General features: G+C 37.5%; 1 protein-coding gene across 4 annotated transcripts in view; it reads right to left on the bottom strand.

Moving 5' to 3' along the window:
• The window catches only part of TRPM7 (transient receptor potential cation channel subfamily M member 7), a 131,408-nt gene that overhangs the window by 94,853 nt on the left and 18,751 nt on the right, over positions 1 to 17,804 (bottom strand). For all 4 annotated transcript variants that reach the window (XM_053670115.1, XM_037156468.2, XM_037156469.2 and 1 more), the window contains exons 2-4: positions 10,631 to 10,710; positions 8,591 to 8,629; positions 322 to 520 (exon numbers count right to left, since the gene is read on the bottom strand). In XM_053670115.1, coding sequence (XP_053526090.1) covers positions 322 to 520; positions 8,591 to 8,629; positions 10,631 to 10,710 — 318 coding nt within the window. The remainder of the gene's footprint in view (positions 1 to 321; positions 521 to 8,590; positions 8,630 to 10,630; positions 10,711 to 17,804) is intronic.

The following is a 17,804-nucleotide window of genomic DNA, read 5'->3' as shown; positions in this document are numbered from 1 at the left end:
GTAGAAAATATTTTTTTAAATTTTAAAAAGAAACTCTTAAACATAAGGTTAAAAGTAAAAGAAATGAAAAAATTAGCTATAATTATAGATTACTGAAAAAGCAAACAAAAATGACAAGAGATAGAAGACATTTTATAATGATAAAAGTTTAAATTCACCAAGATATAACAATTCTGTACTTGTATTCACCTCTATAAAGAACTAAAAATACATAAAGGAATGATCAAGACTGATTTTCTGACACAGCATTATATAAACTGTCAGATAAGTGTGTAATATTTAGATAATAGGATGAAGTAAAAAATCGAATATATGACATACCTTAGCTCTGTAGGAATGAGAACCCCCTTGAAAATTTATGACTCCATAAGCATCTGTTGGGCTCTGTTCCGTATGCTTTTCCACAGACCATTCCTCTAATGCCTGATTAAAATGCTCACCCAATTTCACATCCGAGTATTTCATGGCAAGACTTGCAGTAAAACAAGCATGTTGCTTGACCAAGCGACCACAAAAACACCTAATAAAAAACAATTAAATTTTAAGACTTTCAAAAAAATTAGTCAATAAAATACTAAATTAAAATGAATGCACCAATCAACAGTATAATCTGCCCTTTTGATTTTAGGATAGCTAAATTAATACCTTCATTACAGCACTGCAATAGTATAAATACATTAGTATATGATGGTGTAGCATCCTAAATTTAGTGAGCATCTACAAAATGTAGTATAGCCATATAACAGGCTGGTATAAGAAATGAACCGCCAATAGGCACAATAATATGGATAAATCTCAACATCATCATGCTGAATCAAAAAGCTGGATGCTGCCAAAAAGCACATATTTATATGATTCCATGTATACAGAATTCAAGAAAATGCAAATTAATCTATATAAAGACTACAATGGTGGTTTGGGGCCAAGGCAGAAAGAGGGTTTTCATTCTATCTAGAAGCACTAACTGGACCACTATTTAGGAACTAGGAACCCACTGGGCAGTCTCACTGGTTTGCTGAAAAAATCAATCTGACTATGTAGAAGCCAAGGGAGCTAGAGTTTGTGGGGCAGAAAACAAAAAGAAGAGAGAGCTACACAGAAAGAGCTCCAGATATATGTAGAGGGTCTCCTTAAGCATCAGCAAGAATAAACTACCCAAGGATATGTTTAGAATTGCTAGACAGCAGTAGGCCAAATAATTCCTAAAGTTCATCAAGGCAATAGTTTATACTCCTGCCAACCAGAATGAAGAGATCTCATAAGACAGAAGGACTCTAATAGAGTCCTCGGAAGATTAATGCCTAATCAGAAAGGCTAAATAAGACCTAGACTGCATTTGCCCTGACAAAGATTAAGAGCAAGACTGACAGGACCAAACTAATCCAAAGTAACCTAATCAAATGCTAAAGTAAGTCCAAAACTCCCTAATGAAATACAACAAAATCCAGCACCCAAATCATAAAATTCACAGTTTACAACAGCCATCAGAAATTACTGAGTGTGCATAAAAGAAGAATATAAGAAAATATCACAAATGAAGACCTAGAAATTGTATAGAGATAAAATTAGAAGAAAAGGACCCTAAAACAATTATTATGAATAAGTTCAAACTATTAAGAATATATTTGGGAAGGTAGAAGAAAATATGAAGAAAACGAGGGAAGAACTGGAAAAATTTTGTTTTTTTAAAAAAAAAGTCCAACCAGGACATCTAAAGATAATAAAATGGCTGAAATGAAAATGTCATAGGATGGAATGTATAACATATTAGACCACACACACACACACACACACACACACACAGAGTAAACTTGAAGACACAGCCATTGAATTGATCTAAAATGAAACACTGAAGAGAAAATACTAGGGGAACAAAAGGAACATGAACATTAGTGACCTGTGGAATAATTTCAAGTAGCTCAATACACACATAGTCCCAGAAATTTCAAGTCCCAGAAAGGAGAGAGTAGAAATACACATTTTAAAACTACTGACTAACAAGTCTGAGCGATTCAATAAGAAATAAGCAAATGAGCTTGAGAAAAATCACACTACTGCACTGCTAAAAGCCAGTGATAAAGAGAAAATCTTAAAAGCAGCCAAAGTACAACTGCCATATTACGTACAGAAAAAGTATGACAGCAGATACCTTATCAAAAAACGTGAAAGTCAAAAGGCCACTGTTACACCTTTTAAGTACTAAAAGGAAAAGAAAACTATCAAATTAGAATCCTATAAACTTGAACAAAACTATGAGCCAACCTAGTGATTTAACAGAATTTTGTGGAACACTCTATGTGACAACGAAATAAAATCTCTACTCAAGTGCACAGTAAGTATTCATCAAGATTGGCCATATTCTAGCCCTGGCTGGTGTGGCTCAGTGGACTGAGCACGGGGCCTGTGAACCAAAGAGCCGCCAGTTCGATTCCCAGTCAGGGCACAAGCCTGGGTTGCAGGCCAGTTCCCAGCAGGGGACGCACAGAAGGCAACCATATATTGATGTTTCTCTCCCTCTCTCCTTCCCTTCCCCTCTAAAGATAAATAAATAACATCTTTAAAAAAAAAAAAGATTGGCCACATTCTGTCTCAATAAACTAAAAAAGATGTACGTCATACAAAATATGTTCTTAGACATACTCTGTCTACAATGAAATTAAATAATAAAACAACATTAAACTAGAAAGCAATAAAAAATACATTTAGAAAATCCTAAGTATTTAAAAATTGCCCTGGCTGGTGTAGCTCAGTGGATTGAGCGCGGGCCTGCGAACCAGACAATCGCGGTTCGATTCCCAGTCAGGGCACATGCCAGGGTTGCAGGCAGGTTCCCTGCAGGCCAGTTCCCAGCAGGGGACGCTCGAAAGGCAACCATACATTGATGTTTCTCTCCCTCTCTCCTTCCCTTCCCCTCTAAAGATAAATAAATAAAATCTTAAAAAAAAAAAAATTAAATGACATTTTTAATTAACTCATGGATAAAAGAAAGTAACAAAGGAAACTAGAAACTATTTAGAACAAAATGACAATAAACTAATATCAAAATACATGAGATGCAGAGAGTATTTGGGGGATAAATGGTAATAAAAATATAATATAAATTAAAATAAAAAGCATGACATGCAATTGTACAGTGTTTAGAATAAAAATTTCAGTGTGTAGTTATATATATTTTATAGTATAAAAATATTCTATGGAATAAAAATGTATAGTATATAGTTTAAATTAGAAAAGACCGTAGGCAATACTAAAGTTCTACATAAAAACAAAAAAAAAGCAAATGAAACCCAAAGTAAGCCAATAGAAACAAAGAGAACACAATGAAACAGAAAAGAGAACAATGAAGAAAAATTAATTTTTAAAAGAGCTTGCTCACCTAAAAGACCAACATAATTCAATATCCATTCATCATTAATTTTCAGCAAAGGAGAAAAGGAGGGAACGTCCTCAATACAGACATCACCATACTTATTAAATCTTAGCCATGAATACAAATATATTCTGAGTCTTTTGAGTTCTTCTAGCTAATTACCAAACCTAGGGGTTGTGTTGGGGACTCCTGATATAAATGGACATAACAGATGAGATAACTGCTTTCTAGCACTGAACAAGAGGAATCATAGAATTTGATCCTTGAAATGAGGAAAATATCTGAGGTGATTCTCCACGGTTGTACCAGCCTGGGGCAATTTCAACCATTATGCATAGAGGCGATGCCCAGGCAGGAAATGGCACTGTCACTGAGCTAAGCAAGGAGGCAGGAAATAGAATTCTGGGCTGGTGAAACAACTGGAATTCCTAACAGTGGGCCAGAGAAGAGAGCTATACAGAGAGAGAAACACACAAATTTGCATGAGAATTCACCATAGGTTCTTAGTCACGAAGTGAGCTGTATCTATGTTAAGCAATGCTCTCTGACACTTAGCAGAAATCACCTGCTGTGTGTCCAAGAATGGAGTTATAAAGAGCTAGGAGATATTGCAGTTTTAGTTCAGAGTGAAAAGATATTACTGAGCATCTTGTGTACTCAGCTAAGACTCTAAGAGACTATTTATACCTCAAGTGTAAGATCTACATCCTAGTACTAAGTTTATAATAAAAGTAGAGCTGCCCCAACAAATAAATATCAAGAAAAATGGGACTCCCCCCAAAAAGGTCAATAATTTAATTACATTGGAACAAAACTGAACACCCTTTAAAAGGAGATGACATAGTCCAGACCCCTAAAGTGAATCATGCACAATACTCATGAAATGCAATAAAACATTACTAGATGGCTGAAAAAGAAAGAAAATGTGGCTCATAACAGAATCCAAGATGGCAACAGAGTAGGTCAAAGTTACACTCACTTCCCCCAGCACCAAAACAGAATTACAACTAAGTTATAGAACAGTCAACCGGAATAACCAACTGAAGACTAGCTGAACACAAGTCTTATAACCAAGGATGTACAGAAGGTCCACATCGAGACTGGAAGGAAGGGCAAATACATGAAAGAGCTGACCCCAAATCCACACAGAGCTTAGGCTGAGAATTGGAGGGATATCTCAGGTTCAAAGGTCCCCCGTACCCCAAGAGTAAAGGGTGTCAACCCCATGCTGGCAGCCCAGAGGAGCAGCAGTGCTAGGAAGAGGTGCCTCCATAACATCTGACTATGAAAAGCAGCCAGGATGTGTCCCCAGGGAGAGACCCTGGGAGTATGCTATATACCCAGGTGTCCTGTTAAAAGGTCAGTGCACAAAATCTCATTTGCTGCCACACTCACACTGGGCTCTGGTGGAAGGAAGTGGGCTCAAAGTCATACAGGGAGAGAATGAGTTGTGCTGCTTTGGGAGTGGGATGAAGGACCAGCTGCTAAGGTCCTTGTGCTGAGTTCCTCTTCCACAGATGCCTCCATTCCTGGGCTGAGCACTCCCACACAGAATCAGCCTTGGGGAACGCACTGGCCTACTCTCCCAACTCCCTGTGGTTGTGCCCTGCAAAGCTCATGCCCTGTAGAGGAGCCTGCTGGCTGCAAACAACCTCGGCTTCTGGTGCTGTGGCGCACACGTTCTTGGAGGACCCTTGAGGAGGTCCAGGTAGATGTGGGGGTGGCAGAGATACAGAGAGACTGAGTTGTGTAGCTCTAGGGCAAGGGCCAATTTTCCCTCACAAATCCAAATGATACCACCATTCCTGTGCAGAGACTTCCCTCCATGTGGCCAAATATTGGTTTGGTTAGCCTGATGAACTCTACTGGCCTCACCCTGACAACTCCCTGAGATCCCACCACAAAGGTCTACATGCCCCAAGTGGGTGGCAGCTGTCTTTGGTGTACGCTGTGACTTTTAAGGGGACTAAACGGCAATGGAAAATATGAAGGTACACGGGAAGGGAGGGTGGGAGAAAGGAAGGGAGAGAAGGAGGGAGAAATGAAAAGAGAGATGGGGGGGGGGAGGGAATTTAAATAAAGACTTGCTTAGTGACCTCAACCCAGTACTGGCACTGAGTTTAAGTCTATATCCACCTGGTGGATGACACTTGCTCCTACCTAGGGACTGAGAACCTACCTCACACAATTTGCATACTGTTCTTTCAGTGACTGGTTGTCTTGGGCCTTTTGCTGATATACCCCCTGAGTTAGAGCTGGTGGAATGAGAGCTGATGCAACCGGCCCTAATAGGGAGCTTGGGCCCTCCCACCCACACTGGGATCAGCATAGGTACCCCAAAACTGTTGACTGCTTTGTAGCTCAAAACAGGTAGCCCAGGGCTAGCAACAGGCCACACACAAAAGGGACATGCACCAGAGACCCTTCCAAGAGGTCCCAGAACCAATAAACACAGTGTCAAACTTCAGACCACAGCAGAACACAATCCCGTTAGCTCCATAAGAGGCACAACCTGCACCACCCCCCATCAAGAAAAAAAAAAAAATCTGGTCATACACCAGACCCTGCTGGGACAAATTCCACTTCATGGGGTCAGCTCCTGCAAGCAGCTTGTACACTGGTGTTTGGTGTCATTGTCATAATCAGCCAGCTTGAGAGTTAATCACTGACAGACACACCAACAGCAACCAACACTCAGTAATCATCAGAGAAATGTAAAATAAAACAATGAGATACTACCTCACACCTGTTAGAATGGCTATCATCAGTAAATCCACAAACATCAAGAGTTGACAAGGATGTGGAGAAAAGTGAACCCTAGTGAGCTGTTGGTGGGAAGGCAGATTGGTACAGCCACTATGGAAAACTTGTGGATGGCCCTCAAAAAATTAAAAATGCAACTGCCTTATGACCCAGCAATTCCACTTCTAGGTACATATTCAAAGAAACCCAGAACACTAATGCAAAGGAATGTGTGTACCCTTCTGTTCACTGCAGTGTTATTTTCCATAGCCAAGATATGGAAGCAACCAAGGACCCATCAGTGGACAAGTGGATAAAGCAGATAGATGTATCTACAATGAAATATTACTCAGCCATAAAAAAGAATAAAATCTTAACCATTTGCAACAGCATGTATTACACTAAGTGAAACAAGTCAGTCAGAGAAAGATAAATACCATATGATTTCACTTATATGTGGAATCTAAAGAACAATATAAATGAACAAATAAAACAAGAAATGGACTCGCAGATACAGAGAACAGACTGATGGCTGCCAGAGGAGACAGGGGCTGGGGTGAAAAAGGTGAAGGGACTGAGAAGTACAGATCGGTAGTTGCAAAACAGTCACGGGGATGTAAAGTATAGCATAGTCAATAATATTGTAATACTATGCATGGTACCAGGTAGGAAGTGGAAATCTTAGGGGGAATGCTTTGTAAAGTATATGATTGTCTAACCATTGTGTTCTATATCTGAAAATAATACAAAATAACATATTGACTGTAAACTGTTTCAAAAAATAAAATTTAAGAAAAGTGAATGGGATTCATATTCAAGAAACAAAGGAGTCAAACGAAAACAGACCCTAAATGACACAGATGTTGAAATTAGTAAACAAAGATTTTAATCTGCATTAAAGGACTTATAATAACATGGAAACTGCAGTAATAAAGAATCAAATGTAAATCTACAATTAAAAAAATGTAATTCACAAGATGAAAAGTTCAACGAATAGGCAAAACAACATATTGAAAACTGCAGAAATGAGGTTTAACAAACCTAAAGACAGATCAATATAAGTTTGATATAAGAAAAAAATTTTCATGAAAAGAAATTGTGTCAGTGACCTGTGAAAAATATCAAGCAATCTAACACAGGTATAACAGTAGTCCTTGAGAGAGAAAAGAGAATGAGGCAGAAATATTAAACAATGGCTGAAAACGTCGCACTTTGGTGGAAAATACAAACTTCCAAATATTTATACAAACAGAGCAAGTTCAAAGAGAATCACTCTTGGGCACATTACAGACCTATTGCTGGAAAGCAAAAATATAGAAAAAAATTCTTTACAGTAGCAAGGGGGGAGAAAAAGACCCATTACATTCAGAAGAGCTGCTACATGGACAGCTGACTTCTCAGTACAAACAAGAGCCAGAATACAACATAATGATATCTTTAACGTGCTAGCATGAGAAAAATGTCAATTCAGAATTCCCCATCTAGTGAAAATATTTTTTAATTATGAGTGTAAAATTAACATTTTCTGATAAATCAAGCTGAAAAAATTCATCTCCAATATATTTGCATTATACCAAAGGCTAAAGAAGTTCTTCAGCTTGAATAGAAAGACACCAAATGGAATTTCCCATCTAGAGGAAGAAAGGAGGAAGATCGAAGAGAGTAAAATTTAGTATACCTAAAATGAATTCATTCCATACACTACTGTTCCCAGACAACCAACCTATTCATTTTCCTCTTACATTCTTTCATTATACCTTAATGAACAGTACTACTTACTTAGCTGTCTAAATAAAAATTTAGGTAGTCTCAACTCTTCCCTTTTCTCTATACATCCACTTAATCCTGTTGAGTTTATCCTATTAAATCCCTTTAAATATGTCTAGTTCTCTTATTCATCATAGCCACCATCTTAATTCAGGCTCTAATTTTTTGCCAGATTCACTCCAAAACTTCCCAAACTATTTTTCTTCTCCCAATTCAATGTCTGAAAAATGCCAACTGTGTTTACAGAGAGAGTGAGAATCTATTAAGCTTCTTACTTCCCTATACAATATCCTTTTAACATGAAATCAATGCTATGTGGCATATGCACAGAGAGCTGAAATGGTCTGGCCCCTACTCATTTTTCTAGACTCAGATCTCTCTTAACATCCATCTGACATATTAAATTCTCAAGATTCGTGACAGAACCATAATCTCTTTTACTGTCAGGTATTTCCACATGCTAATCTCTCTGCCTAAATTCACTTTCCCTCAATCTTTACCCAAGTAATTCACATTTAACTTTAGAACTCTCCTCAGGTAGCTTCACCTGAGTTTCAAGCAAACTTACCTGGTTCTTCATCTCCCAGGCCTGAGTAAAGTAACTCTCAACTGTAATAGCCTATGAATATTATCCCATTGTATTCTGATGTCTCTAACAGACTGGTTTTGTTTTTAAAATTTTGTACAACAGAGTTAGATTATTAAACTTACCTGACAAGTTGCTGACAAATTTGACATCCTGGAAGGCATCTACAAACAAGGTAAATTTATTACTTAAAGGGTGAAATTGTTAATTTAAACTGAACTATAGAAAATCCATTTAGAAGTACAAAACAAAGAAAAATTATATAGTTTCATTTTTCAGTACATGTCATATGTGTATATGATTTACATTAAATAATTTTCTAACTCACATGGTTCCCATATTTTAAATACAATTAAGTAAAACATAAAGTTCAGAAGCCTTAAAAGAAAAACACTAGTAGATTCAACAATGTAAAAATAAAACATTTCTACACAGCAAAATGTGCCACTAATCAAGTCTAAAAACAGAGAAAAAAGATTTGCAAACAAAAGGTTACTTTCCTTAATATACAAAGCCTTATCAAATCAATATAAAAAAGAATAATACATGAACATATAGTTCAGAGTAATAAGATACATAAGAAAAGGCATTTTATTATAAAAACATTTTTAAAAAGCCTTTAAGACAATATGGTAAAAATATAGTATATAGTAGTCTCATATCTGTTGATGGGAGTATAAGTTGATATAATCTCAATAAAGGGCAATCTGGTAATATTCATCAAAATAAAAAATGCAGACTCCTTTTCAAAATCTAATTCCAGTACTAAAAATATAGGCTAAAGAAAATATCTCACATCTATACGATGATTAAGGTACAAGATTATTCACTACAGCATTATTTTGCCTAACAGCAAAAAAAAAAGAAGAAGAAAAACACAATAGCTAAAATGTCCATCAATAAGGACTACTACGAACTATGATACAAACAAACTATGATAAAGGCACATAATTTTAAAAGATGCAATGAGAACAAAATGGTCAGAGACATGGAAAAGACTGATAACTATAGGAGGGGAGGAGAGTAGGGGGAACGGGCGGAAGGAAAAAGGATTGATTAGTCAAGGAATATGTATGATTGACTCCTGGACAGGAAAACAGAGACAGGACTAACTGTGGAACAAAAGGATGGATTGGGTGGATGGGGCAAAAGGGAAAAAAAATTGGGACAACTATAATAAAATAAACAATAAAAAAAAGTAGAAAACAAAAAGAACAAGGTATCTTGGAGTTATTGCCATAATAACAAACAATGGACTGAACAGTATGTATTTAAAAGTGGAGAGGGAGGAGTAGACAGACATCCATTTGGACATGCAAAGACTACTGTATTTTACCATGTATAATGCACATTTTTTTTGCCCGTTATCTTTGAGGGAAAAATAAGGACACACACTATACATAGCTATAATGATTATATACCATGGGTATAATAACCCTGTGTATAATGTACACTAAAGTGTGGGTGTCCATTATACATGGGAGTACATTATACATGGTAAAATACTATATATCTATTTCTGGAAGGTATTCCAAGAAATAGGCAATATTATTCATTAAGGAAGGGGAATTTAAAGGAGACTTTCACTTATAACTTTTGGTACCTTGTAAATCCATTTGTTAACCTAGTCATATAAAGTTAATTTTAAAATTCAATTTAGTGCAGAAAGAAATGACCAGATAACTGTGTTTAGAAATTATGTCTCATATGAACAACTACAGCAAAGGATACTTAATTAATAATAGCTTGCTATTTCTTTAACACCTAATGAGTATTTTCATTATTTCAACTGCAAAATGAAATGAACAATTACAGGAAATAAACTCAGTTAGTTATAATACAATCTATTTTTTAATAAAGCAAGATCATAATTTTCTCTCAATGAAAGAACAGTGCTTTATTTTACAACTGGCATACTGAATGAAAAAGTTTAACTCCACCTCTATGAATTGTTAGTTATGTGACCCAGTAAATGCCATTTATGCTCTCTGGTTAAAAAATGTGATGTTGCATTGTAAGAAAGAACAATTAACAGTAAGCAAAAAAAAAAAACTAACAGTAACTACAAATAATTTAATTAATCATTGCCTTTTAATAAATAAATTAGCAACACAATTCACATCTAAATTTCTCAGAAGGGACAGAAGAAACAAAGGTATGCTTACCTGTGAGGGTCTTTGGAACTTGGTATAATATATACGCATTCCCTCTTCGTCAAAGTGCTTTCTATCCAGGATTTCTGGGACTAAAACAAAAAGTTTTACAAGATGGTTTATACATTAACCCACTAATATTATAAGGAAATAATTATAAGTACATAAAAAGAAATAGTTCTATACTATTTGTTTTTCAATTTACTAAATATTTATTACATATTACACATATTACATGCTTCCTGATGACAGTATACCTAAAATACGAGAATCATTTAAATCCAGTGTGATTTAGGTTACTAAATCTACAATGCTGTGCAGATACGGCTGCTTCAAATAAACAGCAAGGAAGGAAATCAAGTTTGAGATTTCCACTGTGGGCCAAAACCTCAAGAGGGGCTGATGTAATCACTTAACAGCCAATTAAAAGTGATGTTGGGTTTAACCAAAACAATAAACCCTTGCAGTGGGCTCTCTCTGGAGCATGCACACACCTTTCTTCCCTCTCAGGCATGTATCTCATAAACTTAAGGGTACCCATGAGACTTGCAACCAGGGGAGCAAGGGGCAGCGGGAGCTCATCCTGGGCTTACTCCCTTAACACGTCTCCAAGGCCCCCTTCTCTGACTTTTCAGTGAGCTAACAGCAGCACTGCCTTAGCTCACTTCTTTCCTGTACAGTTCCTAGGGAGCCAAAGCAGAGCACCACTAGGCTCCCTCTTGTTGCTTCTTCTACCCTAAGCCCTTTCTTTGTTTCACTGCCCCCAGCTTTAATAAACATACTCTCAAAAAATAAAAATTTTTAAAAACTTTATTATATTTTATTTCTAAAATAACTAATTAAAGCATAAGGACAAGGAATGGTTAATGGCATTGGGACAGTAAAAGATACCAAGCAAATTCTAACCAAGAGAGAGATAACAGAACAGATAGTAAACATCAATAGGGTTAGTGCAGGTTATCACATGATTACAAATGTTTGATTTACCAGATTACTCTAACAATCTTAAATATGAATAACCAAATAAGATAGTTTCAAAAGATAAAAAGCAAGAAATTAATAAGGAGAATAAGGCAAACCTAGGATCAATATGGGAAAAAACTCATTTCCCTCAATTATTGTGAAACTAAAATTACTTCAAGTTAAAAAAAAACTATTAAAACTTGATTTTTTTTTTTGTAGCATTATTGGGCTTCTGCCTTGATCCTTAGACACTGCACCATGCTATGTGTAACTGATTAAAAAGGAATATGACATCATGTACTGAGACAGGTGAAACTCCATAAATTGGGATAAAGATCTTGGGTTCCATCCTATACAGATATAGATGAAGATATACAGTACTATATCTCACCATGACAGTAGAAAAAGAAAGAGCCTTTATTCTAAAAGGAAAACTCTAGAAGAGATATCTAGAAAAAACTATGATGGTTGGAGTTTTGCAGGCTCCTCTGAAATCCTTCAGGTACTGCAATGATAAACCTTAGTTTAGCCCCCAAATTCTCTAATTCTGGTTCCAAAATTTGACATGTCATTCAAGAAATGCCCATTTCTTAGGTTAATGGTTCTTCTTTAAATAGACTCACTTCATATTTTACTGAGAAAACTGATACAAGAAGAAGAGATTATCTACAAACTTCTATCACATCTATCTACCAATGAGTATCTATACCCACATACTCTGCTTTCTTTCCTGTGACTATTTTTGCTCCTACTCAAGTCCAACCACTCTACTATGCCCTAGATCCCCTACTCCTCACTAACTAAAAGATACTCTCCACCAATTCTCTCTTAATTTTTTTCCTTCTTTATTAACTCATTCCTATCAGCATGCAATATGCCATTATTCTCTGTATTTTAAAAAAACAAAACACAAATCTTTGCTTGACTGCACTCCCCTCTCAAGCTAACATTACATGTTTCTGCCTCCATCTACAGCAAAAGATCACTGGAAAAACATTTCCCTCTTTTTTTCTTCCACACTTTCTAAAATCCACTCCAGTTGAGCTTTCAAGACGATGACTTCCTCTAAATCCAAAAGTTGATTTTCAGGACTCATCTTCATTGATATTATCAGCAGCATTTAACAAAGTTGATCAACCTCATCTTGCTAAAACATTTTCATCAGTTAGTTTGGTTATCTTCCCTTCACTGGCCACTCCTTTTATCTCCCTGCTGATTCCTCCTTTTCTCCCCAAAATTTGGATTTCTCTTTTCCACTTATATTCACTCTTTCAGTACTCACATCCAGTATACCATTAATATACTAGATGACTTCCAATTTATACTTTCATGACAGGTCCTTTCCTAAACTCCATGTTCATACTTCCAAATGCCTAATCAACAGCTTCATTTTGATGTCTAACAGGTATGTCAAACTTAACATAGCCAAACCTGAACTCATCTTTCACCCAAACACTCATTTCTCACCAGTCTTCCTCATCTCAGTGAATGGCAACTCTACTCTTCCAGTTTCATTCTTTCATTCTGTGGGGTTTTTCATTTTCATTCATTGATTCATTTCATTCCATTTTCATTCATTTTGTGGGGTCTTTCATTCTGGTTTTGTGGGGTTTTTCTTTTAGGATTTTATTTATTAATTTGTTTGTTTTCATTTAGAGAGAGGGGAAGAGAGGAAGAAAGAGGGAGAGAAACATCAATATGTGAAAGAAACATTAATCAGTTGCCTCTAGCACACCCCAACTTGAGGACCTGGCCTGCAACCTAGGCATGTGCCATGACTGGCAATTGAATCAGTAACCTTTTGGTTCACAGAACAACACCCAACCCACTAAGCCACACCAGTCAGGGTCAGAGCTATTGGTTTTTTTTTAAGATTTTATTTATTTATCTTTAGAGGGAAAGGGAAGGAGAGAGGGAGAGAAATATCAATGTATGGTTGCCTCTTGTGCCTCCCCTGTTGGTCATGTGCCCTGACTGGGAATTGAACTGCGATCCTTTGGTTCACAGGCCCACGTTCAATCCACTGACCTAGTTACACCAGCCAGGTCAGAGCTATTCTTTAAGGCAAAAATCTTAGCAACATTCTTGATTTCTTCTTATTCAAGGTATGCCCAACAAGAGTCCAGACACTGTTAATATGAGAATGGCTTGCACAACACTGATGTAACCTGGCGGCCAAGGAGAGTGGACTGGAATGCACATGCATGAACAATGATGACTTTACTGTACTAGTCAGTAGAGGCAATAGACTGTTAAGTGAGCATGTGTATGGTGTGGCTATTGCATTCAAAATGACTGAATGAGTAGAACAAATAATTTGCAAAAATTTTGCATTAAACTTGAATATTCTTCCACAGAAACTATTCAGATGATTCAGAAGGCCACAGCTATGGGCAACTGGTGATTGGCAGCTTCATCATGACAACCCAGCCACTCACACATCATGTCTTGTGCAGTGTTTTTTGGTGAAATATCAAATCGTCCAGATGAGTCAGCCCTCCTACAGCCTTGATTTGGCACCCTGCACCTTCTGGCTTTTCCTAAAACTCAAATCACCTTTGAAAAGCAAGAGATTTCAGATCGTCAATGAAATTCAGGAACATATGATGGAGTAGCTGACGGCATGTGAGAGAAGTGTGTGAGGACCCAAGGTGCCTACTTTGAAGGGGACTGAGGCTTCATTGTCCTATGTGCCATGTTTCTTGTATCTTCTTCAATAAATGTCTCCATTTTTCACATTACATAACTGGACACCTTCTGTACATGTAAGGGTGCAGCCAGGGGCCCCCCAAAGAAGGATCTGTAATGGGGGCCAGAACTTAGGGTGTCCAGGAAATATTAAAAACATAGGATGTCCTCACCCCCACAAGTCTGAACTAGGGGATGGGACACATGGAACAGGGCCAATAAGAGGGTTTTTTTTTGCACAGCAACAGTTTTGCAAATACCTCAGGCATGGTCATTTAACATATCTATAAGTTTTAACTGGTTTCATGGATATGTTAAATAGCTGTGGCTGTGCTTTAAGCCAGGGAGATGGGAGTGACTTCTGCCCAGGATGTAACTAGGAGGCAACCTCCCCTAGTTACAGCACCTGCGTGACAGCTTGGAGATGATTAGATCCGTGCCACAGGGCCACAGATGCCCAGACTTCCAGCCCCCAAAAGCTGGAAAAAAATATGGAAATGCTGGCAGGTGTAGCCAATTGTGGGAGGAGTCACAAATGGGGCTGCAGAGAAAGATTGGCACTGGGATTTAAACCCAGGCCTGGCAGCCATGACAAGAGGAACCACATGGGTTTCGGTCTCCATTTGCCACGCAGCTTAGGAAGCTGGAAAGCAAGATGTAGCAGTGATGTGGAGCTCTCTCTCTCAGTAGTTTGGAAGAATGCAGGAGACACACTGCAGGAAGGAAAGGGCGTGAAAGGACTCTTGCTGGTGGGCCATGAGAAGCTGCCATGTGGTTTTGGATTAAGAACAGGAGATCCTGTGACATAGCTAATGGTGCTGGGAACCAAAAAAGGCTTGCCAGCCGAGCACGGATTACTGGGAAGAACCAGGGGCTACCTGAGCCACAGACTTCTTTTTCTTTTCCTGAGATATGGTACCCCAGACCAGGCAAATGGGGGAAGGAAGGACAGTGGGTGTTTTAAGGGATTTTAATGAAGACATTAAGTCATTACTCATAAGTCCGTGTAACTTTTGAATAAATAATTCCTTAACTTTTCACCAATCTCTGGCATTGAGAGCTATGGTTCCCTGGTGGCAAGCAAGGAAAACCTAGTAGAGGGGGGCTCCAGGAGAAGAAGGGGGTCCACTTGGTAACACTGTGCAACCCCTTCACCAATAGTCAATCAGGGAAAATCATGGGAGATCACATGCACAGTAGCTTTCAAGTATTACAAATGCACTTGTACATTGTGTAATAAAAGCCCACCAAAACTAGCTAGGAACCATTCACCCTGTAAGAATAGAATCCCTCCAGCCTATGAGGTTAATCTCTACTTGGAGTTGGCCTGCTCCCACATTCTCTGCTATAAACTCTGTGTGTTCAGTTCAATTCTTTGTCCTGATCACCAAGAACCTGGTTACCTGTGCTTACCTGTGACAGACAAACTGACCTTGTATACTTTGTATATATAACCTCATGAGCAAAACCTGTCAGCCTGCCTTCAAAACATATCTGGAATCAACCACTTCCCAACCTCCACTGCTACTATTCTGATCCAATAACCTCTTGATCCATCATCACCTCTTGCCTGGCTTACTGTGGAAACCACTCACGCCACCTTTCAGTCTATTCCTCAAGAAAGATAATGTTACCCTTTAAAAATATGTTATATGTCACTTCTCTGCTCAAATCTTTCTAATACCTTCACATTTTACTCAAGAGTTTTATAAGAGCCAAAGTTCTTATAATAATCATTAAGGTCCTAGCGCTCTGCATTTCTGCATCCTACCTCATTACTTTCATTCTATTACCTTTTTCAAGTCTTTGAGCAAATGTCACCATCTTGTTGAGGCTTTTACTATTTAAAAATGCGAGCCCACCCCTCCGGGTCCCTTACACTACTATAGAGCAACAGAACCATCACCAGGATCACTTTTAGAGCATTATCCTGAGGATGGAAAGATCTGGCTATGTCAATTAAACTGCAGGTATATTATTCCTATCCTGGCCCCTTCTCCCACTGCACACTAGGCAGAGCATCTATAACTGAAAAGACGTTTTCCATGTGACTTCTGTGTGTAACTTAAAAAAAAACAAAACACCATCATCTGGTAGTGCTGCTGACATGTAATGATGTGAGGCTGAATTTCTACCGAAACCAACTTAACCTATAACTTTAAATTCATCAAATTTTCATTATGCTCCCAGTATTCAAAAACACAGGATTTGGGATTGGCACTGAAACTGTACTGTGATCTGACATTTAAAAGGTTGCTTTTCTTGCAAAAAAGGGGGCAGATTAATTGTTGCACTTACTTCTATATGCCTACTAATTTGTCTGCTTATTACTTAATAAAATCCAGACACAGATAGTATAAAGTGTGCCAAAGATTTATCTGGAATTTCTCCTTGTGAGCTATTCGGAAACAACTGGCAAAGACCACACACAGTTCAGTCCCATGCTATGTTAATGAAGTCCACCAAAATCAGATACTACAACTAGATACTTAATGTAGTCAAATAACCTACTGAAGAATGAAAATATAGATCCACTGAGAAGCACTCTGTTTGCTCTACTAAGTTTTTATTTAACTAAATCATTTGCAGTTTATCAGCATACATCTGAAACCTACAATATAAATAACAGGACAAAAGATGAACACACAGCATTAGCAAATGTGTTGAGGAAAGTGGAACTTTTTAAGGAGTTCTGTTAAACAACTACTACTTGAGAAAAAAGGAAGAAGCCTAGCGGATATAGACCTTCAAAACAGGCCTCCCCAAAATATTCCACTTTGGCATATCATTATTTTATTGTATTACAAGCTGAAGGCAATTAAGACCCTGCAGGCTCACAAGGAACTTTTTTCTCTCTCCCTTAAATAATTTAAATTAGGACCCTTGCCCATAAAAGAGTTATCACCAGAAATAACTTCTGGGCAAACTCTCATCACTGTATCCTGTGAACGACCTTCCCCATCTTTGATACACCAAAGCATCTTACCTCATCTTTAACTGAGAATGTCATAAACACCGCATTTCCCTTTTCTGTCTTTGGACCCCTCACGTGTGGTGTCTCTGACTCTTGTGTATGTGGGACTCCCATGCAGATGTATGTATTCAGATGTATGTATTAAATTTGGTTATTTTCTCTTGGTATTGTTTTCTGTAGATTTAATTATGAGATTCCATCAAAAAACTTTGAGGGTAGAGGAAAGTTTCTCCCTCCCCCAGAGGGAGCATTTGAAAATATGTGAGAATATGTCAATTATACCCCAATTTTTTAAAAAAACAGCACTTGGTTTTCTAGGCGTTCTTCAATAATAATGTTAAATGTTTAAAAAAATAGCAAACATATGGGAGTACATAAATGCTATGCAATTGTAACCTTGTACAGTTTACATCCTCTTTTTTCCTCCTCCTCTTGATAGCACAATTAGGCTGAAAACCAGCAAGGATAGAGTAGAATTAAACAACACTATGAGCCAATTTTACCTGGTGGAATTTAAGGAATACTCACCCAACAACATATGTTGACATAGTACTTAATGTC

Source organism: Artibeus jamaicensis, unplaced genomic scaffold (assembly GCF_021234435.1).
Source record: "Artibeus jamaicensis isolate MK-2021 breed Jamaican fruit bat unplaced genomic scaffold, CSHL_Jam_final contig_548, whole genome shotgun sequence".
NCBI lineage: Eukaryota > Metazoa > Chordata > Mammalia > Chiroptera > Phyllostomidae > Artibeus > Artibeus jamaicensis.
The sequence above is the reverse complement of the archived record's forward strand: the minus strand, read 5'-3'. Positions and strand labels throughout refer to the sequence as shown.